This window comes from Hippocampus bargibanti, linkage group LG03 (assembly GCF_051943395.1).
Source record: "Hippocampus bargibanti isolate YZ-2025 linkage group LG03, ASM5194339v1, whole genome shotgun sequence".
In the NCBI taxonomy this organism is placed as follows: Eukaryota; Metazoa; Chordata; class Actinopteri; order Syngnathiformes; family Syngnathidae; genus Hippocampus; species Hippocampus bargibanti.
The window spans coordinates 22789209-22815288 of NC_142736.1; the positions used below are offsets into that span (position 1 = coordinate 22789209).

The following is a 26080-nucleotide window of genomic DNA, read 5'->3' on the forward strand; positions in this document are numbered from 1 at the left end:
ATCAATGGAAATAAATCTTCCAAATATGTCAAATCTGTGAACTCAAACATATACAATTTATTTTTTAAATATTCTAAACATGGGTCTCGGATCTGTGAGAATTCAAGATCATAACATTACCAAAAACACGATCACATAGAAGTCCTTTTGGAGATGACAATGTTAAATTAAACGGGTGCTGAATGGCACAACCGGCAATCGTTATTTACCACCGTGAAAAATTTTCATGCGCAGCCTTCTAAATTGTTCTGTGGTGAGCAAGGAAACGGATATTGTATCAAATATTGAAAAAAAAAAAAAAAAAAACGGCACAGTCCCACTCGCTTAACTCATTCACTGCCAGATGATTTGCAAAAAAAATGTGTCAATTCCAGTGCCAGGGTTTTTGTCATTTTCACTCAAGTGGCAGGGCCCACAAAAATATTGATTTTCAGGACTACATAAACATTCAACGCAGCATAAGAAACCATACGCTCTTATTTAATCAGAAATAAACAGTTAGTTAATTCCTAAATTATAAGGGTCGAGAGTTATCTTATCTTGAAATGTACAAATTCGGGAATGGTGCTCCACGTCACACTTTTGAATTGTTGAATAAATTCGGGAATACAGTAAAGTCTCGTTATATCGATATTCAAGGGAGTCCGAAAAATATCGATATAACAGGGACTATCGATATATCCGACCCTGTTTGCATGTAATTTTCTCCGTACGTGTATAGAAATAGTATCGATATAACCGGGACTATCGACATATCCGATATCGATATAACGAGACTTTACTGTAGCAACAAATGAGTTAATGCTAACACATAACTGGAAATGTCATAGAATGGCTAACATACAACATCTTGGTGTCAGCATTATGGTTTATGTACAACCCAGACAGTGCAGCAACACATGTAGACAAGCAATAAAACTGTGGTCAGTTAGAGTCTTTATCTTCGCGGAAGACTGACTAATATTAGTTAAGTATGAATTGATATCTGAATAGGCAGTATAGCCATCAGTATAGCCATAGCCATCTATTTTGAGGACATATTAGAAAGAACAACACACAATAGACATTCAACTGCATTGCAACAAAAGCAGTCTAATTATTTTCTCTAATTATGTTACGACTGGTAGTTTTGGAGCACAATACAGAATGGTATTTTCCTCCCCAAAAAACATGTTTGTATTTTGAGGAAGTTACAGTGGCGTTACCATTTAATTGAATGAGAAAGGTGTTTCAACAATTTGACCACTGACACTGTGTGTTTAAGGATTCATTTCATTCACTTTGCGTCGACCCCAAAGATGGAAAAAAAAACCTTCAGGGGTTGAAAAATTAAGGAACCCTGTTTCAACCAGATGAGAATATTTTCAGAGCCGACCAAATTTCTGACACACTAGGAATTCCCCCAAATGTAACATGGAATCAACCCCGATTCAGTCGAGCGGGACAGTAACATGTCTCTTAATTTGTGCAGCATATGACCATTTTAAGAGACACTAAAGAGCTTTGTAGCATCGAGAAAGGGTGAACAGTCTTTAATTTGCTGGAGACCATTATGGAGTAATTGAAAAAGGGTCATTGGGTCTGATGAGGACAAGACTGACCTCCTGTGACGGTTTATCGAGACAAAATGAGCCTCTGACGGTATAGTTACAATCAATTTTTCTGCAATCGTTTAGCTATGATTTCAATCCAAATGAGATAGATGAGGTGTCCTGATGACCTGATAAGAGCAAAACAACCAGTTATTCCATCACTACTTATTACTTTAGTCGCTAATGAATTGGACAGACAATAGCAAGATTGAGCATTCCAAAAAATGTGTTCAAGGTGAATGAGATGTGATGTTCAAAGTGTGATAAGTACAAAGTGTGCAGACAAAATGTGAAAGTCATTGTGGGCTTTGCTGAAACTGCACACGACTTTCTGACATCTAACTCAGTCCAATAACACCCTGCTCCGTCTGTCATACATGCCAGCTGTCCCGGAGCCTACCGGAGTAGGCTGTCAGAGACCAGGTGGTTGGTCTACACGAGGAGTCGGCGAGGTCACAGCCAAAGGGGATGCTAATAGAAAGCGAGTCATCTAAGAAAGGAATCACCTCTTGAGCTAAAATAAGATCTCTAAAGATAACCGCTAAAGTTGATTATCTTTTCTTTAATTGGCTGACAGAAAGAAAGTAAACAAATCAAAGGTCTCGTTCGCTTGGAGACAGTTTCCCGACCGTCAGGTGCCAAGTATATTTAGTTCACTACGTGCTGTTTGGGTTGGCAGCTGACATCAACAGTTATCCATACAGTGAGGTGAAGTATTTTATCCATTGAGTTATCAGTGGTGACCATGAAAGAGAGAAAATGGCCTATTTCTGAAACAAAGATAACTAAAACACCGAAAAGCAGAGAGAAGAAGTACAGAAAGGCTGGATAACAGCAGCTCAGAGTTAAAACACGTTAAAAATAGCGGTAATAGCGGCTACTGTGTGACCACACAGACACATATGCACGTACAAAATCGGCCAGAAAACACTGACAGCTGTGGCACAAACCAGCTGCATTTGAGAGCACAAGAGCAAACACCTGTCAGTGCGTCCGACCACCTGGCAGAAACACGTGTGCACAAACACACACTGAAACACAGCTGTTGTGAATTTAGATGAAGATCAAAGATAATATATTTTACGCTTGTGAGTCGAGGAAGATTTGCATATGCATGTGTGATATGGCGAGAGGGCAGCTGGAGGGGAAGGAAGAGCTGTACATTCTTTGTACTCTGTTCTCTATAATTACACCAGTGAAAGCTGGTTTACGAATGAAAAACACGGACTTATCATGCAAGGCGCCTTGAGCAATGCTACATTTATCCAAATGGGATATGCAGATCAGATTATTAAAATGTTAGCAGAACACCTGCACTGCTTTTTTCCCTAGTATAGTAGACGGACAAATATTAATGTGTCAGCTTTAAGCTAGGTGACAAAATTGTGTGATTTGTCAAATTTGTGTCAGCTTAAAGGACAACCGACACCATTTTTTTGTTTCCTAACTGACATCAGAATAACGCTTTATCCTAAAATACCCAAAACACGCAGGCTGATATTTTTAGTCAAATGCAAAACCCCAACAAAAATGACTTAAAGTGTCCCAAAACTACTTCAAAATGACATAGGAAATGGTGAGTTTCAGAATGTCCCGCCCCCTTGTTCGTGATGTCACGCCACGTCTTACCTTGCTCTAGAAACAAAACAATGGCTTCAGATTCGGAGAAGATGCTTTGTTGTTACTCATCCAGTTATGAATATGATTCAAATAGTTCTGAAGAAGACGGCATAAATGTTTGCAATCGATTAAAGAAGTCCTTCCGTATCATTTTGAGGCGTCTGGACTCCAATGTAGCTCCCCAAAAATGCACAAGATGGCGGCCATCAAATAGTAGTCCTGGTGCAACACACAACGATTCACCATCGAGTTATTGATGTGTTTTCCTTCTAATTCTGTCAACTTGTCCGGGGCATCGGTTGTCCTTTAAATTTTCAAACAGATTAATTTTGTGAAATTTAATGATACCTGAGGCGGGGATTAATTTTAATTTGGCTAGCCTGGATTTTATCCAATTCCTATACATCTTATTCACATTGAGGCTGCACATGAGTAACACACCATTTTATTAATTTTATTATTCATTAATTAATGTTAGGTCAAATAAGCAATTTAGAACATTCACTGCACTTTTTGGGATATTTATGGAATGCAGTGGTAGACTGTCAAGGCCTGCAAAGCCTTCTCTGCTAGCCTCAAAAATATCTGAATCACAGACTGATGTTAATTCTATTTTGTCTATTCTTATTAAATAATTCCAAATTGTCTTTCAGCTACCTTTCATTATTTTTCCCCTGTTTCGCTGCTTCCAGATGTGTATTTTTGTATTTAAGCTTCTAAACAATCACATTTCAGCCATCATTTGTTCCCAGGGTCAGAAATCGACCTGGACGCCTTCACAATCAGTTCTGCGGGCCCTGGAGCATCAAATGTGTCGATCAAACTGTTGCTTTAACCAATCAGATTTAGAGTTGGCAACCCAAAAGGGGTACCGACGCCTTCTTGCGGGCAATGGTCAACATCACAGTTTTCTGCTCTTCTTACAAGCCGCTGGTGACAAGAGCATACCAGCTAGAGCAAGCACACTCTATCGATAGCAAGCCGCATAAGCAAATATATTGTGTAGATTTAATAGCAGTTTTGTCAACCCACAATGGCTGAAGAAGAAGAATAAATTGATTTGATTGGAGATTTACTGTCATCACTTTGCTGCTGTGAAATGTAAATGTCTCCACTACGAGACTAATAAAGGCAAATCCAATCCAAAGCCATTTTCAAGACGGACTTTTCAACGATGGACATCATTAATTAAGGTCGGACAGTTATTTTATGGCTAATGGTACCCTCTAGTGGATTTGTATTAAATCACACCACTTTTTTTCAGTCTGGATTGATTCAGATGTAGCTCTACTAAAGGCCTAGTGATGAAATCCATGGCACGCCGTTGTTGGAATGTGAAATGACAATGGGCAGAACATGCAAAATCCATTCTGGAATGATTCAAACCCTGAAACCTTGAACCATGAGGCAGATGTGCTCACCACAAGGCCACTTTGACTTAAAAATACTCTGTCAGGAGTGAAAAAAACAATTCATTTTTTTATGTTGTCTTTGTCTCTTTGTTCGTTAGCATATCCCTTCTTTGTTTATGGATGATGTCACACATTAGTAAAATATGTGAAATCATACATATTTGTACTCTGGAGAAGCGTTATTATGACTCAAATAGAATCATATAAAAATATCTCAATAAAATTTATGTATTTTTATTTTTCCAAAGAGGCACATTTGTTACCTCATTTCCAGGTATAGTTCCCAACTAACCGAAAACAAAACATCATGGGTCATTGTGATTAATAAGGGTAAAGGAATAAAATAAACACATACAATTCAAACCCACAGGCATGCAAAACGTAAATGTGGTAAACAGTACAAAGTCTTAGCAGCAAATAACTGCTTTATACCTGAAGAACCCAACATCGAGTTCAATCTATCATATCAACACTTTGGTGCCAGAAAAAGTGTAGTTTACAGTATTTGGGCTTTTTATGTGACACCCCCCCCCCCCCCCCCCTACGCGACTGACAATTTCCTGGCCTTTGAGCAGCTAAATTCAGATCTAAGTTGTATCACATGGTATGTAATGCAAATTTGTTGAATTTGATTGAGGCACTTCGCTGATGTGTGGTGGGTATCACCATTTTTCGCATATGATTCTGACAACAACGTAAATCGAAATCTCAGAGTCATTGTAGAAATCAAGTCATTGGTCTCATTATTCGCATTGTCTTCATTAGTGATGAACACTCTCTTAGACTTAGCTTGCAAGGGATGTTCACATACAGACACAAATGTGTATTCATTTCACACAGGTGAGTTCGGACTGCCCCGTCCAATTTTCCATCATCCGCACTTTCTGATCAGAATCAGAATCACAATCAGAAAGCCTTTAATAGTCCCACAATGGGGAAATTTGCAATCTACAGCAGCACAATTTAAAGGAGTGGGGGGTTCAGGTCAAAAGAGAGTATTCCATGCACAAAAGAAAATGTCAGGATGAAATGTACAACTAAAAAAAAAGTTTAATAAAAAGAACTGTTCATAGTGCAAAGTATAAAAATATATGAAATTATGTTAAGCATAATTTCATTTGCACACTACAATCTTCAGTATGGACTCCAGCTAGTCTAATTCTGCTTTCACAATGTCAAAGACTGTGCAGGCCTCTCACGAAATCGATCCCAAATGACTATTAAATGAGCTAATGACGCCAAGATATGAATCCAGAACACATGTTTTATATATACATAAATAAATACATAAATACACAATTAAATATGTAAATAATTAAATAAGTAGGATACATTAAAAATCACTAAAACAGAATCAATACGGATTGCTTTGCATTCTACTGAAACGCAATCTAGGAGCAGTACCTAAAGAGCAGATCTTTATCATTTCAAAGCAGAATATTTTAAATCATTCTTCTACTGAATCCAATTGGTGTGCAGGTGCGCCAAATGAAGTGACCCGCAAAGAGTCATGGGACTTGGAAATGCTGTACGCTTCCAATTCTTGATCATTGCTGTGTTCTGGTCACAAAGCGGTTGTTAAGACAATTTCAATGGCTTGTTTAAATGACAACAGACACCTCCGAACAAGTTGTGGCCATAATTTGTAAAATCACTTCAAATGACTTCTACTGAGCATATTTTACAAAGATTCCACCGCATGCAGCTATATTTTACGTTTTAAGACTTGCACTGAATATTCAGGAAGCCCTGTTTTTGAGTTGGTGACGATACCTACCGTGACGTCACAGCAGGTATCGTCACTGACCGAGAAAGCGACACACAATGTATTTTGCGGTACTTTGTTTGGTCTGAAAACTTTGTGTTGATCCATGTTGATGTCGAAATTAGAAGGAAAACACATAAATAACTCGATGGAAAATCGTTGTGTGTTGCACCAGGACTACTATTTGATACTTGCTGACACAAATTCCCAGCAGACAAATCAGCCCATTTCCAATGGAGCTTGGGTGCCATCTTGTGCATTTTCTGGGACTCTACATTGCTGTCATTGACGGCTCGAATTAATATGGGGGGACTCCTTTAATCGATTGCAAACATTTATGCTTTCCTCTTCAGAATTATTTGAATCATATTCATAACTGGATGAGTAACAAGAAAGCATCTTCTGAACTCCGTGAGCCCATTGTTTTGTTTCTTGAGCAAGGCAAGACAAACTGGCGTGACGTCACGAACTGGGGGCGGGACATTCTGAAAATCCCCAGTTTGGAGCTGATTTGTGGCAGTTTTTAGACAAGTCATTTTCATTGGTGTTTTGCATTTGAATAAAAATATCAGCCTGCGTGTTTTGCGTATTTTAGATGCTATCAAATGTTTTTCTGATATCAGTTAGGAACCAAAAAAAAAATGGTGTCGGTTGTCCTTTAAATGAATATTTAACACATTTGAAGTGTTGGTGTGGCCCTCAACAGCTGTTCCAATTTCCCACATGGTCCCCTTGGGAAACTTAACTGTGCTACAAGGATCAAAAGGTCAATATTTTCCAGATACAAGCTAAACTACATCCTGACCCTCAGGGCTCTGACGTCAAGACCCTGAATAGTAGTTTAATTCCATTGTTTCCCTATGACATTAATACCAGGTGGGAACACAACAAGCCAAGAGCGCCAAAGTGACATGCTAATTTATGCATTCATTCTTAGGTATCAATGGCATTCCTTTCTGTAGCAACAGGAAGTGAGGAAACGTTTCAGCTGGACTTCCTTGATTCAATCTCAATGAGCCCACTTGAGTATTTGAAGTCACCAGGATGTTGACATTCTTTGAAATATAAGACGAAAAGTGAATTGGTTCTTTGTTAAGTTGAATCTTGCAAATAAGTAAGTAGGATATCGCAAAAACTACTGAACGGATTTCCAGGAAGTATGGCAAAGGAGTGTGGAAGGGGTGAAGGATAAACAATCCAGGAATTAAATTCACCTGTTCATACACAACACATTTAATGTGTGTGATTAATGTTCTTACTTTGCTCATAACATTTATGTTTTTTTGTTAAATTAATGAAGTAAATTAGTTTCAACTCCTTTAATGACCCGCTCATAGCCCTGAAAGTTCTCTTCTCTTTTATTTCCAAATGTTCACGCTCGCTAATTTGTTTATATCCCATTTCAGCTACACTTCCTTATCCCATATGTAATTTTGACCTCCCACTCATTTTGCCACTACGCTGTAAATCTTGCTTGCCGATGCTCTGAGAAAGCTGGCATGTTTTCCTGTGACAAAATATATCCTGTACACAGGGTGCCAGACTAACAGTGACAACACACTCATTTCTGAAAAACACACTGTATACAAGAGTTCGGGTCTGACCCATAGATTGATTACATACACATGAGAAAAATCCATCAGTGGTGCTAAACTACTGTATATATATATATATATATATATATATATATATATATATATATATATATATATATATATAAATATATATATATAACTAAAGTATCGATATATCGACCCTGTTTCATGTAATTTTCTCCCGCATAGAAAAATATATATATATAACAGGGAGTCTCGTTATATCGACCCTGTTTGCATGTATTTCTCCGTGCTGCATATAAATATACTATTTATATGTACAGTAAAGTCTCGTTATATCGATATCGGATATATCGATAGTCCCGGTTATATCGATACTATTTCTATGCAGGCACAGAGAAAATTACATGCAAACAGGGTCGGATATATCGATAGTCCCGGTTATATCGATATTTTTTCGGACTCCCTTGAATATCGATATAACGAGACTTTACTATATATATATATATATATATATATATATATATATATATATATATATAAGAAACGGAGCTGGCCATGAGCTCGCCATTTCGTGCCGCTTTTTTTGGGGGTGAGAGATGTTCCCCCAATGTTGCCTCAAAATGGCACTTATAATTCTTTAATCGATTGCAAACACGTATGCTTTCCTCTTCAAAACTACAGTGTATTTGAATCATATTCATAACTGGATGTGTAACAAGAAAGCATATTATCCGAATCTGAAGCCATTGTTTGGATTCACAAGCAATGCAAGACGTCTTGGCGTGAAGTCATTTTTATTGGTGTTTTGCATTTGAATAAAAAGTGACATCGGTTGTCCTTTAATACACAGTATGGAATGTACAGTAATTTTCAAAATCATCACGCTTCAGCAGACAAAACAAGAAACATTGTTGCAAAAAACAATTGCATTCATATACAGTACAGTGGGCATGTACATAACACAACAGGGAAACTGCAACGCTTACATCTTACTGTATTATGTATGCAATTTAAAAAAGTCATCAATCTTCTTCTGCTTCCCATTTTTACCTTTTAACACAAATACTTCAATCTCGTCTGCTACACACGAGCTAGCGTCTGAAAATGAAAATGGCTCTGCTACACGGGAGCTGGTCACGTAATAAACCATGTCACGTGACCATGTCACGTGACCATGTCACGTGACCAAGTCGACATATGGCGCGACCGATGGCGTGTATCGATATAAACATAGCAATATATATATATATATATATATATATATACAGTAAAGTCTCGTTATATCGATATTCAAGGGAGTTCGAAAAAATATCGATATAACCGGGACTATCGATATATCCGACCCTGTTTGCATGTAATTTTATCCGTGCGTGCATAGAAATAGTATCGATATAACCGGGACTATCGATATATCCGATATCGATATAACGAGACTTTACTGTATATATATATATATATATATATATATATATATATATATATATATATATATATATATATATATATATATATATATATATATATATACAGTGATAGCTCGGTTTTAGACCATAATCCGTTTCAGAAACCTGTTCGAAAACCGATTTGTTCAAAAACCGAAACAGCACTTTCAATTAAAATTAATGTAAAAAATCTTAATCCGTTCAAAGTCTAGAAAACAACTTTTTAACTATTTCATCGCATAAACCGGATAAAAATGTAATAATAGAGCAGGTCATGTGTAAAATTGTATAAAAAGAAACTTTTATTTTCACCAATTTTTAACATCAACCTTAACATATGTACATAAAAATCTATCTTTCCACGCTGCGTGTTGGCACCTATCTCGGCTGTCTTTGGGCAAACACAGGGCACACTGACTTTTCAAACCATCCTTTGCTTGCTTTAAAATCATACTACGCCTTTTTGGCAGCATGAATATGCCACTACTGTTTTTGAATGGGAGGAATGTCGGAGCCATTCGACTGCCATCGCTGGACACCAAAGGGGCCATTGTGCTTTTTTGCGCCTGTAATGGGCAGCATCTTCACAGCCCCGCTTTGTTTAGCGGAAAGGTCAGTGCTGTTGGACAGTCTGCGGCTGGGTGGATGCATGGCTTGAGGAACCCGTGATAAGAAGAAAGGAGTGTTAGCGCAGAGCGCCGATGCGTATGTGGAACTGTTGCGGCTTGGAATTGAAGCAGATTTATGTGGAACAGGGGATGTGAGATAATCTCTTTTCGTCAATGGATGCTACAGCTGCGTGTTTGCTTTCAACATTTAGCTTGTAGTCGAAGTGCACATTCCACCATGATGTCCCTGATCCACTGGTGGAAAGACGCTTTGATCCTCTCCTCTTTCATCTAGAACTGCTTCATGTCATCACAAAGAGGGTACAGCAAGTCCTGAAGAATGAATGTCTCTCTGTGTCTTTGTTTTGTCATATTGTCTCTATGCTGTCATATTATTTGTTATTTAGTTTTTTTTTGTTATTTTGACTTCAAGACGGCGCCGCGAGAGTGGCTGCCTTTCCAGCAGCTCATGTATTTTGTTTTTCTACTTTCATTCCTTTCATCAGTTTGCTGCTGTGAAATGTAAATTTCTCCATTGTGAGACTAATAAAGGCATATCCAATCCAATCCAATCCAATCCAATACAATTCAGGAGATCTTAACCAAATATGTCAGCATTTTCGCAAAAATAAAACAACAACAATATTAATGCGGCGGTCACAATGAGACAATGAGGAAGACGTGACATATAAGGAAGTGACGTATAAGGAAGCAGAGGATAGTCGAGTGATGCATTCAGATGCACCTAGTTTGGTTGAGACCAAAATTTCGGTTGTATACCGGGGCATAAAAAAATATGACATTTTTGGTTGAAAACCGAATGGGAAGAGAACCACCGAGACGTTCGAAAACCGAGGTTTGACTGTAATATATATATATGTATATATAGCTCAATGGCAAGAACAAGACCCGGGCAATAAACAGCTATGCCCTGCCAGTGATCAGATACCCTGCAGGAATAATAAGGTGGCCAAAGGAAGAGATTCAGACCACGGATGTTAAGACCCGAAAACTCCTCACCATGCACGGAGGGTTCCATCCCAAGTCCAGCCCCCTGAGACTGTACACAAGCCGTAAGGAAGGAGGCCGGCGACTAGTGAGTGTGAGAGCCACTGTCCAGGATGAAACATCCAAGCTCCATGAATACATCAAAGAGAAGGCTCCAACGGATGATATACTCAGAGAATGTCTCAGACAATGGGGAACAGAGGTTGAGGTGATGGAAGAGGGACAATCATGGGAGGAAAAGCCCCTACACGGGATGTACCACCGAACCATAGCAGAAGTGGCTGATCTCAAGAAGTCCTATCAGTGGCTAGAGAGGGCTGGCCTAAAGGACAGCACAGAGACACTCATCCTGGCTGCCCAAGAGCAGGCCCTGAACACCAGAGCCATAGAGGCAGGGATATACCACACCAGACAAGACCCAAGGTGTAGGTTGTGCAAAGAGGCACCTGAGACAATCCAACACATAACTGCAGGGTGTAAGATGCTGGCAGGGAAAGCCTACATGGAGCGCCATAACCAGGTGGCTGGCATAGTCTACCGAAACATCTGTGCGGAGTATGGACTGGAAACCCCAAGGTCAAAATGGGAAACACCTCCCAAGTTGGTGGAGAATGACCGAGCAAAGATCCTGTGGGACTTCCAGATACAGACCGACAAGATGGTAATGGCCAACCAACCAGATATCGTGGTCATAGATAAAGGGGAAAAGAAAGCCGTTGTCGTGGATGTAGCGTTCCCGAGTGATGGAAACATCAGAAAGAAGGAACATGAGAAAATCGAGAAATACCAAGGGCTCAGAGAGGAGCTGGAGAGAGCCTGGAAGGTAAAGGTGACAGTCGTGCCTGTGGTGGTTGGAGCACTCGGGGCAGTGACCCCCAAACTCGACGAGTGTTTGCAACAGATCCCGGGAACAACATTGGATATCTCAGTCCAGAAAAGCACAGTGCTGGGAACAGCACGGATACTGCGCAGAACCCTCAAGCTTCCTGGCCTCTGGTAGAGGACCCGAGCTAAAATGGGGGACAGACACCACCCATGGGGGGTGAGATCAGGATTATATACATATATATAAAAAAAATCCGCGTCTCACCCACCATGGGTGGTGTCTGTCCCCCATTTTAGCTCGGGTCCAGGAAGCTGTATATGTATATGTATTAGACCTCTTCAAAATTGACCTTTTTCTTCAAACATATGGAAACTGATATTATTCCCATTCTCCAAGGTCTAAATTTGACGTTTTTCAAAAACGCTGCAAAATTTGGGATATTATATCCTTATTTTCATTGTACCTTTCCAGAGGTTGATGCTATAGCATTGAAAGTGGTACCAAATGAAGGCTAATAAAATGTTCTTGAATATGGTGGTAAGCACAATAAAACAGATGAACACTTGTGTAAATGTTAACTCATTTTAATGCACAAACAGCTGGGACACTACAAAAAATCTGTTTGGTAGTAGGATAGCACTGCACTGACACATATATAGCATAAGAAACTGTCAGATAGGATGTTACTAATACATGTACGTCTGTGTAAGCTCTCAGTCGTACAGGAGTGGTCCATCGATGAGAAGGTTTTTTCAGCCGTCATCTGTACAAATTTGAAGGTTTCGGACGTTTCGCCTCCTATCCAAGAGGCTTCGTCAGCGAATTAAAGTCTGACTGGTCGTATTGGCCCTATTTATATATCCCTAATGTCCAGCCATGGCGGCGCCGGAAACAGCTATGATAGGTCCCTACTCTCAGGTTGGGGGGAGCAGAGGACCACTCCCTGTGGCCCCACTGATTGTTCCTACATTCCTGGCTAACGACTGGCCCATTTCCCCCATTCCCACCGGTATCACTTCATCAGCATTATGAATGTTGCCTAACCTGTTTTGCCTAAGCAGGCTATTGTATGAACGATCCAAATTGAACCTCACCCCACCAGACCGGTTTCATGAAGGATTTTGTTGTGTTATAAGAATCGCTTCTTTTACCCCCCTTTCAAACCATCTATGTTCTTTCGCTAAGATTTTAACCTCATTGTCGTCAAATGAGTGGTTGCTAGCTTTTAGGTGCAAATGTACTGCCGATTGAGGCCCACTTGTATTATTCCTGCGATGTTGATAAAGTCTTTTTTTGAGAATTTGTTGAGTCTCCCCAATGTACTGCTCTTTACAATTTTCATTCTTACAATGTATGGAATAAACTACATTACTTTGTTTTTCATTTGGTAGCCTATCTTTTGGATGCACTAATTTTTGCCTTAACGTGTTTATCGGTTTGAAATAAGTAGGAATTTTGTGTTGCCAAAGGACTCTTTGTAATTTTTCAGAAACTCCTGCAATGTAAGGTACTGCTACTCCTCTAATACATGTACTAACTAATACATGTAGTATCACTTGTTCGATGTGGCTTTTTTGAAACTGTCAATGTTTTTCCTGGGGTACTCCACAACTTGTAGTAAGCAGCTTCTTTGCTCTGGGTCAGTTGTGATCTGAGTTGCAAAGTCACTCATTAGTTTCACACCTCTCTCAGTCACATCATTGGCCACTTTCACTGACCTCCCAAACTTTTGTGCATTCCTGTAGCTGTCATTGTCTTCCCAGGTGTCAGCAGGAGTAGTGAACCAGTCACATTTCACTCGAAGAGCATCAAACAGAAAGTGAGACTCTGGCCCTACCAGGTCTGTGAGAACTGGAGCTGCCTTGATGACAGGAAACACTGGCTTGCCTTTCCTGTAACTTGCCTTTCAAAACTCTCAGGCACTTTACAGTCACAGGATATTTTTTTCTGCGGGTGAACATATTACATTTTCAGGACATATTAAATTGGATTGAATATCCCAACATTCATTATTTATGTGGTAAGGGGAAAAAAAAAGAATCAACAGCGATGTATTGAAGTGAAAATTCTCAATGTAATCCAATTTAATCACACCACACACGACAAGAGCCATAAAAAGCCCTATCAAACATAAGGCATGACCCAAGAGGACAAAGCACCTGTTCCTGCAGCCCTGTCTCTCATCTCTCTCACACGCGCGCGCACGTACACGCACGCACGCACACACACACACACACACACACACACACACACACACACACACACACACACACACACACACACACACAATTCCAAACGGAGACAATGTCACTTAATACAGGTTTTAGCTCACACAGGCCAAAAGAAGCTATGCCACCTGCAGCGAGCCCAGGCCAAAATGATAACCCGAAACCTTTCCACCCATGACACTTCTTCCATATTGCGACACCTCAGTCTCAATGGGCAAAAGCCGCTCCCATAATTAGACTCTACTTTAGGAGTCCGCTGCATGAGGTCATCTGAGAACATGTGTGACTGCATGATGCACACCGTTAACCATCAGCTGAGCAAAAGATAAATACATAAAAAAAAATGGTCACCCACCAGTAGAATCCAGTCATGGATATTTTGTTGAAGGTTGCCTCCTATCTGTAGGACAACTCCAAGGTAGTGCAAAACTGCCTTTTTATGTTAAGGGACAGATAAAGAATGAGGTAGACAACTTCCGACAGCTGGCGTAAGCGTGCTTCCATTTTGAGATTGCAGAGTGTGAATGGCATCCGCAGATGTTTGTCTTATGTCCTGCGAGGCTGTACAGTCGGTAACCGTTTGCCAACTGGCGGTCTAAAAGCCCAGCAGCGCTTCATTAAAACATCACAAGCCCTTGTACAACCGCGCTGGCCTACATTTGCATTCTCATCCGTAGCTTTAACACAACAGGATAGGTTTTACTAATGGAACAACAACGCCACCCACAAACACAATGAAAAGGGACTTGTCAATGCATATGAAAGTTATTGATGATGTTATGTTATGTTTTTCTCAAAAAAGGGATAAAATTTTTTCATAACCTGGCTGGCGAATGTGCACCTGTACAACGAGCTGCTAAGGAAACACAAATGCTTCTTCCATTCAAATGTAAACTTCCAGAGAAGGTCTTTAGGATTAGTTTTGTAATGTATTTTGGGGAAACAACATATCTGGTAAATCAAAATGTCAACAACGCTAATAGCCATCCAAATATACCACAACAAAATGTGAGACATTCTCAGTCATGCTTGATCAAATAAACACAATGCGGGCATTGGCCTTCAGCTCTCATATGGGTTACTTTGTGTTGACAAAAGGTTTGGAGATGTCTGTCTCATTGTAGTGATTGCAAACTGCTTTCCGCGCAATTACACATGTGAGATCCCTTGATAAGCTATTGATGAACCCATTTTCAAACTCATTTGGCACATGAAGGAAAAATGACAAAGAACAATGAGCACTTTTATTCATATACGCAAAATGCCATCATCATCACTTGGCATGTGAAACACTGAGGTCACACCAGAACAAACACATTCTGCTGTTTGTGTGGGGAAACAAAAAAGGGAAAATCAAACCCTAATTAAACAGAAGCTAGTCGTGTTACATCACAGTGCTAAAGAAGTAAAAATGACCAACCTGTTGTCCAAGCTCCGGCGAGGTCAATTGCGGATCTCTCTCCCCATCTTTGGCCCCGCGTCCCAGCCTTTCAGTGTCCTTCTGTGCGCTTTGGCCCACCTGCACCATAGTCCTACAATCCACACACGAGCCAACCACCAGCCTCCTTCCATCATCCACCAGGAGCGTCCTGGCGCTACGTGGCGCATAGAGGAAGACGGGGAGCCTCGCCACGGTAACAATGCACATTCGTCCTTGCCTGCGCTGGTCCTGCCTGCAGAAGAAGCACACAAATGCTTCACAAGTATACTGGCGAGCCCATGGAGAGCTGGAAGACCCAGATGTGGAAGGTGTAGAGGGTGTGTCGGGGGCCAGGCCTCTGTTCTCATGCTGGGACCACTGAGTGTGCAGGTCATGGTAGCAAAGAGCACAGGCTGAAACCAGGCCTGTGGCATCAACTGGCTTGGCGCCGGGAGCAGGTGGGTGCACGGTAAGGAAAGGGAAGAATGGCTCCTTCTCACCACAACGTCCAGGTGGGTTGACATGAAGCTGGAACTCGCATCCAGGAGATAACTCCGATCCACACAAGTAGCACACCGACTGGGAACTCTCAGTAGACACGGCAGTCTGCGAACGAACAGATCTGAACCCTTCGATGGCCATGACGGAATGATACCTGATCAGGAAGGAGCTAACGGAAGTGATGAGGTCCTCGTTGAGACAAAGGCGATAAGCACTCCAGATGTCCTCAAGGATTACAAGGCACTGAGAGCAGCAATGGACATGCCCGTTCCTCATTGGTTGGGCATTTGGTGGACAGGGGAGCATGTTGATGAAAGGAAAATACATCACACCACGAGATTTCCCAACGCCAGCCTGTGCGTGCACTGTTTTATCAACGCCACGCTCCTGGCCGCAGAGGAAACAGGCGTTACGGGGACCATTGGAGTCACACTTTGTCAGCTGCGTGGGTTTATCCTGCTGGGATGCAGCAGACGGGTTGAGCGGGACAACATAGAGGCGTTGAAGCACGGGAACATCAGCTTGTTGGAAGTTGTGCCACTGCTGCATGAGAGAGGCGTGACAGCTACCACACACCAGAGTCACACCTGCTGGATTGATGGGAGATGCACCTGGTGGGGGGCTGTGCAACCATAGGAAGGGAAAGAAAGGTTCCCCTTGTGCCATCTCCTGCTTTTGAACGCTGACTTTATAACTCCCTCGTGGACTGAGATCAGTGCCACAGATAAAACAGGCATGTTGATCTGGGTTTGACTCTGAGGCGTGGTGCAGTTGCGCTACTTTTCGGGTCAAAAGGTCACCCGTTGGACGACGACGTTTGACATTTTTACGACTGTACATGTCCATATCTTCGTCACTCGTGATGTCAATCTCATCCTCGTCTGAATTTTTGCCTCGAGGAATACCGCGATTACAGTTCGAGTTGACGATAGAGGTGGGGTGAGGATATCTGGGTGAGCCGCAGTTGTTGTCAGCTCCAGGCTGGATGTGACGCGACTCGGTGTGCCTCGCGTTCCCGTCCTCCAGCCATGACCTGTTGCGCATAATGACCCCGTTGTCCTGCACAGGTGTGTTTGGGAAGTGGTTGTCATGACACCTCTGGGGGGCGCTATCATGACACTTGGGCAAAGAAAATGATGTCTGACACACATTATTCATTACTTTTGGTGCATGTCTGGTAAGCAGCAAGCTTTCCGGTTTAGGTGAGCCCTGCACACTGTAGACCCCCACCGTGTACCGGGGCAGCGTCCTCGGGGAATCAGGGCTTTTTTTAATACAATTTTTCCTGCTACCATCTTTCTGCAATTTCCCAGCTGCTTTTGACCACTTATCCTTACTCACGCCGCCCCTGTCCATCACATCCATCTCCTGATCTGACATGTTGTCAGAGAAGGATGAGAAGTCCGACTCCGCACCCCCGTCGTAGTTGTGGATGCCTGAGTTGATCCTCCTCTCCAGCTCGAAGGAGATGTTCCATTCCTGCGGCACGCGGCGAGAGTCGCACTGGTAAGGTCGTTTGAGCCAGTACATGCGCTTCTCAATGGGTGTCCTAGTCCTCTCGAAGGAGTTCCACTGCTCCGCGAGGAAGCAGTGACACACGGCGCACACCAGCGCGTGACCCTCCGAGCTTAACTCACTGGCACCCGGAGCTGGCTCCTGGTTCTGGAGAAACGGGAAAAATGGAGTGCGTTCCTTTTGATATGTCACTTGTAATCTCAGCTCCTTCCCTGCCGTGACTCCGCTACCACATATAAAACAGTGCACCAACCCCCCCAGGCCGTTGCGGTCAGCTCTGGAAGTGTTGACCGGTAAAGGGCTCTCCTCGCCCGGCATAGTCGCAGCCATGAGTCGGTGTTTGCGAGTTAACATCGCCAGTTCCTTGTCACGGGGGGAATGCATTGCGTGAAAAAGAGCCGACACAAGAGCTGGCTACATGGTCTACTCTATGTCCTCCTCGTGCTCCCTCGCTTATCTCCAAATTGGGCAACGCATTTTCAGTCCGGTAGATGATAAGAGCGACGACAATCCATTGAAACGACAACGGCGTTCGAAAAAAGCTGCAAAGCGGTGATCTGTATCACCCACTGTTAAATCCACTTTAGCGAGATCATAATCCATCCATTTTGAAGCCTTTAGTCCGTCTGGGAGTTCACACGGGAGGTCCGGGAGGGACATGACAGCGGAAGCATGCGGAATCGGGGTTCAGCCTCCCCGGCGAACTTTTGCTGCCTTGCCTCCGCTCTGCAAAAGTTTGGCCGCAAACTCGCTCACTGTACTCAGCGCCATCCCATACCCACGGCACCCGCCGAGACACCCCCATAGGAAACCCCCTCCGGCATATGCTCACTGACGACCCCCTCCCCCTCACTCGCCCCTTCTCTCTGTCAGAGAGCCTCCCCCGTATTTATCATTCGGGATGGTGAGCAAACAATCCGCTAACCCACACGCATCACGCACGACATTTCATCAAAATGTGCATGATCCAGTTCAAAGGGGCAATTTTCCATTATTTATACGACTCAGAGTAATTGCTTCTCCTTTGGTTGCTACAGGAGATATTCTTACCATTGAGAGAACAATGGACAGTGGTTATTCTTTCTCACTTTTGCAGTTTCCGTCTTAAGTATACATGTTCACAATAAAAAGAGGGAGACTCGTGCCACACAAGAGGCAGCCCTGGAGAAAAAAACAAGTTCAACACCAGGGGGGCATAACCCTAAGTAAATATCCGCAAATGAGTCATAGTTCAAGCTGTCATTATTTATCATCATATTTACAACAACACCTCGCAGTGTCACATTGGGGTACTGCACCATCATATTCAAACATCCATCCATTGCAAATTTCCCCATTGTGGGACTATGAAAGGCTTTTCATTTATATTTCATAAAGGCATCCATTTTATCATCATTTCCATCCTCACAATGGTTGCGGGCATGCTGTGGCCTATCCCAGCTGGCTTCCGGCAGTAGGTGGGGGACACCCTGAAGCAGTTGCCAGCCAATCGTAGGGCACACATAAATGAACAACATCCGCGCTCACTCACACATAGGAACAATTTAGGGTGTTCCGTTAACCTACCATGCAAGTGGTTTTGAATGTGAGGAAACAGGGACAACCTGGAGAAAATCCACACAGGTACGAGGAATCGAACCCAGAACCTCTGCATGTGGGGGTGATGGGTTGCTAACCAGTTACCCAGAGTGCCTTGTTGCAACTCATCTTCTGCAATTTGTCTACTACATAATAGAACGCTGCGATGAGTGAATTTACTACTTGAGTGTATTTATTGAAAGTATTATTCAGCAAGCTCATAAAAAATATAAATATAAAAACTGACGTGACATCAAGTGGACATGGAGGCCTCCATTTTTCATTCCTCTTTATTTTTCTCACTTGTCATATAAATTACCGCTATATCCATTAATTGCTGACTGATGTCAGGCTCTTGAATAGACACACCACAAAAAAACAATTTACCCCCAATCACCCATTTTAAATAGCACAGCCACCTTTACAGATGCAAACAGTACATGCTTATATATTTGATATTTAATATTTCATTATATACTGTGTACAATTCACGTTGAATGTATTTTTGTGTATGCAAATATTTTGTTTTTCTACTTTGATCTTTTCAGCATTTTGCTCTTTATAAATTGTGAATTTCTCCTTTGCGATACATATAGATGGTTTCTTATCTAAGGTCTTTAAAACAACTTAAGGAGGAAAAATAAATGACAATTATATTATTCCCGGTAACGTCACACACATCTGGGTATGTCACCCTGCAGGTCAATGCATGTTTTTCTGTGCTTATTGAGTATTTGAAATAAATAATTTACAAGGTAAAAATGAAATAACATTTGTCATCGCAAAGGATAATAACCCCTCTCCATATACCCTAAACAAGAAGGTATGAGGGCTCTCAGGAAAGATGTCTTGATAAAAATAAATCATAAGACAGAAGCAAGGAAGCAAGGCGGGGGTTGAATCAATTTCCAGAAAGAAATACGCTCGTGTTGAGCGTCAGGTTTTATCAGCGGGTGTTGACATGGGCCAGGCGGGACTGCAGACATTGCAGAGCACTGCACAGAAGACATATTTCAATCAGATGAGAATGGGGAACCCAGCCATTTGGGAAACCCTTGTTTTGCAGTTATGGTCCATTTTATTAACTACTTTAATACACAGTTTTGTTTATATGCCACTTATGGTGAAATCATATACTTACACTGGAACTATTAATTCTGTGATCGTAATATTACATGCTGACTGTGCCTCCACATTAAAAAAAAATCATCTCTTTAGCTCCACATGCTTTTTTTAATTCATAAATAGACGCGATTCCATAGTGGACAATACTTACTATAGCTTTTTGCATCAAGTGTACAGATGGCTTGTGTGGGTTATTTGTGGAGCCTGATTGATGGGAATTTTAACCTTGCAGTCAACACTTGCAAACATTTTGTCACCCTTTGTACAATAGTCATTTTATTTACTTTTGTGATGGTCGTTAATGGCTTGATGGAATGGAGTGTCCGTTTTCCTCAGCATTAAACACTTGATGAGGAACATAGGCTTCTTTCACTATCTTGAGGAATGATCCCTTGTAGGTCTCTTTAAAGGACAACCGACATCACTTTTTTGTTTCCTAACTGACAACAGAAAAACGTTTTATAGCATCTAAAATACCCAAAACACGCAGTATGATATTTTAGTCAAATGCAAAAAGCCAATAAAAATGACTTAAAGTGTGCTGAAACTGCTAAAAATTGAAACCGGAAGTGGCCAGTTTACGAAGGTCCCGCCCCCTTTGATCGTGGTGTCACGCCAAGACGTCTTGCCTTGCTCGAGAGTCAAAACAGTGGCTTCAGATTCGGAGAGAATATGATTCAAATCGTTCTGAAGAGGAAAGCATACACGTTTGCAATCGATTAAAGAAGTTATTCCCTGTCATTTTGAAGTATCTGGGGGGAGGGGGCGAGGTAGCACCGAAAAGAGGCAGAAGATGGCGACAAAGCTCCGTAGAAACGGGCTGATTAAGTCCTTACAATTCTTGTCAGCGAATATCAAACAGATGCTCGGTGCAACACACAAGAATTCACCATTGCGTTATTTGTTATTGTTTGTTAAATGTGTTTTCCTTCTAATTTCGCCATCAACACGGATCAACACGAAGTTTTCAGACCAAACAAAGTACTGCAATATGCATTGAGGTGATGCAAGTCATGTCCTTTCTCGGTCATGGGCGTTCCTTCAGTGACGTGACGTGAGGACTCGTCACCAACTCAAAAACAAGACTTCCGGAATATTCAGTGAGTCTTAAAACGTAAAATATCGCTATATATGGTGGAATCTTTGCAAAATACGCTCCGAAGTCATTTGAAGCGATTTTACAAATTATGGACACAACTTGTCCGCGGGCGTTGGTTGTCCTTTAATGTTGATTTAATGTCATTGTGGCAGCTCCGTGTGTATCCCAAAAAATAGTTCGTATGCCAAGGTAAAATTTTCATAAATCTAACGTTTGCAAACCGAAAACTTCGTAAGCCAAGGGGTTTGTCAACCGAGGTTTCACTGTATTGTGATGGTATAAAATCTGTTTGCCTCCAATGTTGGGAAAAAACAGGGGTCAGTTCCCAGGTTGCAGTTTTAACAACCAACATGTACAGCACAGGCGTCAAAGTCAAGGCCTGGGGGCCAAATCCGGCCCATCACATCATTTTTTTTTCGACCCGCGAAAGCAAATCAAACTTGTGAAATTCCATGATGCTTGCTAAAATCCGAACCAAAATTTCAGATTTTTGGATGTAAACCACAATAACAGTCATTATTCTTGACTTCAGATTTGAAAACTAGTTATTCATTATTTTGTTGTGCGCTCTATATGTAATATGTGGAGGGGTTTAAACATTCTAATGGCTTCTCCAAATTAATGACGGCCCTCGAGGGGAAATCATAACTACAATGTGGCCCACGGAAAAAAAATGACCTGGTCACCCTTTATGTACAATATGCTGTAAGTTTTTTTCCTCTCATGGAAGCTTTAAAATATTATGAACAAACAAAAAGCCATATTGAAGTCAAGGACAAAATAAGTGAAGTAAGCCAAGACTAATTACAGCTTGTTTGTATGCTTTCCAAAACCTGGCAAGTACCCCTGGTTGGTGCTTAAAAAAGAACTATTTGTATTTTTATCTTCATATACTATGGAGGTGTCACAAGCAACACTATAAATCCAAAGTGCAAAGGAGATGTTTTCCCCCAGGAAAGCAATCCCCCAGCGTTCAATGTGCTTTCTCAGCCTTCAGCGCCACACCTTCTTGCACTCCTTGGAGGATACTTCTGGGAAACTCCTCAGATTCGCCGTCATGCTTATGTGAAGTCGTCCACAAATTTAAAATGGATCCACTTCATGAAACTCTTGAGCTTGGGAAGTAGGACATGGAGGGGGGGGGGGGTATCTCCAAACTTTACATCATGATCCCAGCAAAAAGTCAGCGAGTGAAAGGACATTAACGATCTGATAGGCAACACATGAAGGAAACTGGTAAAGTAGAAAGGACCTTTTGACGGAGAGTGGGAACAGATGAGTAGACCAGACGATGACGATTGAGAGTAATGGAGGACAGGTTTAGGGACATCAAGTGAGAAGTTGGGTGATGGACGATGGAGGGGAGGAAAAATATTATTTCACCAGGTTCTAATCAGACTTTTACTATACAAAACAAATTACGTATACGTTGTATTAAATTCATCCTGTCTACTTGATAACTAATGTTAAGCAGATTCCTTACTTACAGTGTATTGTAGGTGTACAATACACTGTCTGTAAGTAAGGAATCTGCTTAACATAAATTACGTATAATACGAAAGTCAGTCTTGGGTATATGTTACTGACTATGGCACACCATTTTGTTCTCAGATAGTGACACTTTTTGATGCCAGAAATAACAGCGACACGTTTTGATGCCAGTAACAGCTCCGCATCCGGCCAAGCAGGAAGACTGGGGGTGTTTGTGCCGTTGCAGGGAGGCGACACAGAAAGTAGACCAAATCGGAGAATCAAGAGCCGTCAGTCGCCCAGCCGTCCTCAACACATGGTGGGCTCAAGTATTTCAAGAACAGATGTTGATACTCATTAACTGTTACAATGTGGACCTCTTTGAAGTGAGGAGTTGAAGTGTTTGATTATCTTGGACTTGGAGCAACAATGAAGCGTGTCACGCACACTTTACACACAGGGAAAAAAAATGCAACCTCTGAGTATCGAGGCCTGGACTTTCTCCTACTTGTTTATTTGTTCAATTATTTCTGCAGGATTTCTTGCCTCTCTCCAAGGTCAGAGGTGTAACTGAAGTATGTTTCCTCACAATAAGAGGGGGAGGAAAATCCAGCAGTGAATTAAAGGCTACTTTGAGAGTATACTCTTGGTGAATTGTTAAAAGCCAAAATTGAAATTGTGACCTTTTTCCCCTCAAGTTGTTGAGGTCAAAAGACATCCCTTTGCCCATTGGTGTGAAATTATGTGCCACATGAGCACACCAGCAAGAAAATTAGGTACACTTGGACTATCTATTGACCTGCATCAAAATATTTTAGCCTTCAAAAACACAATTCTATCTGACTCCACAACGGTTTATTATTGCGGCTGTAGTTTGTAGTGGTTTGCCAATCCTACAGAAATATTTACTTTATATTTTGGCTACTGTATTTAAACAAAAAACATTCATCCAGTATTTTCCGATGTATAAGGTGCACCCAAAAGCCTTGATTTTCTTCAAAATGTGACACTGAACCTTATATGCAGGTGTGCCTTCTATGTCAAGTAATATGTAGCCACAACGGGTCTCACAACTACTTTCAGCGGCCACCGACTGACACCCCCCACCCCCCCCCACCCCCCGCAGGAAAAATTGTGCGTAATCCCAACCTTTACTGTTGCTCCTTATAATGTGCTCTGCCTTATATTTTTAATTTTTTTGTATATACATGTTTGGAAATATGTTTGTTTGGATTATTTGGACTTTTTTTCATTCATTGGAGGTGCGCATTATATATTGAAAAAGTTTGAAAATACACCGTTCAATGCGGGTGCGCCTTATACTCTGGTGCGCCTTATACCAGAAAATACGGTTCAATTACTTTGGAAGCGTCAATAAAACAAACTATTGATATTTTTCCTATAACCCAAGCTGCCTGGATTTTTATTGTTTAAAGTAGCTCGAAGAGAGTCTCCTGGGAGCACATTTTTCTCAGCAAGTCCACCCCCCTTCCCCCGATGGAGTACATCATCTCATTGTTCTGCTGCGGGTGATTCTACTTTCCTTGAAGCCAAGAAAATCCCAGCTGTAGACGGCCTCTTCTGTTTCCCTGAATGGAGCCCACGTTTGTGTGTGCGCCAAAGGTTGACCTAATTCACTTTTTCACCTGCCCATGTCAGTCACATTGCCTGAGGCACCATGTACCTCTCTCTTGCCCGCTCCCCATTCTTCCCCATGCACACCTTTTCCCCCAAGCAGATGTTTGCAGGCAAATTCTCTCTGTTGTCCTCTTCTTGGTGATACGACACAATGACTTTACCCCGTTGACCTTAAAATGATTGTTTTTCCGCTTATGCCAAATTCGAGCCAACATGTCCGTGTGTTGATCACCACAGGCCTGGTTGTATGTCATTAATGAAAAGATGTTGGTAACAGATGTGTAAGATATAACTGAATTTTAGGGTGTTTGTAATTGAGATATGCAGATGGATCGATATTAACTCATTCACTGCCAGACAATGTGCAAAAATGTGTCATCTCCAGTGCCAGGGGTTTTGTCATTGTCACTTAAAGGACAACCGACATCTCCGGTCAAGTTGTGTCCATAATTTGTAAAATGGCTTCAAATGACTTCTACTGAGCGTATTTTACAAAGATTCCACCGCATATAGCTATATTTTACGTTTTAAGACTCACGCTAAATATTCAGGAAGTCTTGTTTTTGAGTTGTGACGAGTCCGTACGTGATGTCATGAAAGGACCACCCCTGACCGACAAAAACACACATTGTAGCAGTCCTTCATCACGTCAACGTATTTTGCTGTACTGTTTGTCTGAAAACCTTGATGTTGCACCCAAAAGCCGCCAGAAGAGGGCGTCCAAGCTCAATGGAAGGAATTTATCAGCCTGTGGAAACAGGCTGATTCATTCCTCACGGGAGCTGGTCGCCATTTTTGGGGGTGACATCCCCCCCGCCCCCCGCCCATTTGCCTCAAAATGGCACATAAAAAATTCTTCAATCGATTGCAAACTTGTATGCTTTCCTCTTCAGAACTATTTGAATCATATTCATAACTGGATGTGTAACAAGAAAGCATATTCTCCGAATCTGAAGCCATTGTTTTGATTTTTCAGCAATGCAAAACGTCTTGGCGTGACGTCACGAACTGGGGGGCGGGACTTTCTTTTTATTGGTGTTTTGCATTTGAATAAAAATATCATACTGCATGTTTTGGGTATTTTAGATGCTATAAAACATTTTTCTGATGTCAGTTAACAAACAAAAAAGTGACGTCGGTTGTCCTTTAAATTCCAAGACCCACTGAATATTGAGTTTTCGGACGACAAACAGTCAATGCAGCGTAAGAAACCTTGGACTCTCGTCTTCCTTCAGAAAAAAAGTTAATTCCTAAATAACATGGTTCTGGAGTTATATGACCTTCAAATAAGGGTGTTCAAATGTCTTTCATTACAATACAATAGCACATTTATTATACATAGAATAAGGTATGTTGTGTGTAGTTTTAAGGCTTATTTAGTTGAAAAGTATATTTTATGGAAACCCGGGAACGGATTATTGCCATTTTAATGGTTTCCTATGGGATTTTTCTTAGATATACACTTTTCGCCTTACACACTCTTTCTGGGAACGAATTAAGTTCGTAAATTGAGGTCTCACTGTACATACACATTGGTTGATATAGCACTTTCACAACGGCTCAAGCTGGAACAAAGCGCTAACATGGAAAAAAGGGAAATGCTGCCTCCTTGTGGAATAGGAAAATATTGCCACAGGTCTGCCAGCGCTTTATTGGCATGTCAGCAAGAAAAAA

General features: G+C 41.5%; 1 protein-coding gene across 2 annotated transcripts in view; it reads right to left on the reverse strand.

Moving 5' to 3' along the window:
• Positions 1 to 18246, reverse strand: part of gse1b (Gse1 coiled-coil protein b) — a 188789-nt gene extending 170543 nt beyond the window's left edge. For both annotated transcript variants that reach the window (XM_088992632.1, XM_088992631.1), the window contains exon 1: positions 15481 to 18246. In XM_088992632.1, coding sequence (XP_088848758.1) covers positions 15481 to 17880 — 2400 coding nt within the window. In that variant the 5' untranslated portion in view covers positions 17881 to 18246. The remainder of the gene's footprint in view (positions 1 to 15480) is intronic.
• Positions 18247 to 26080: the final 7834 nt, after the last annotated feature.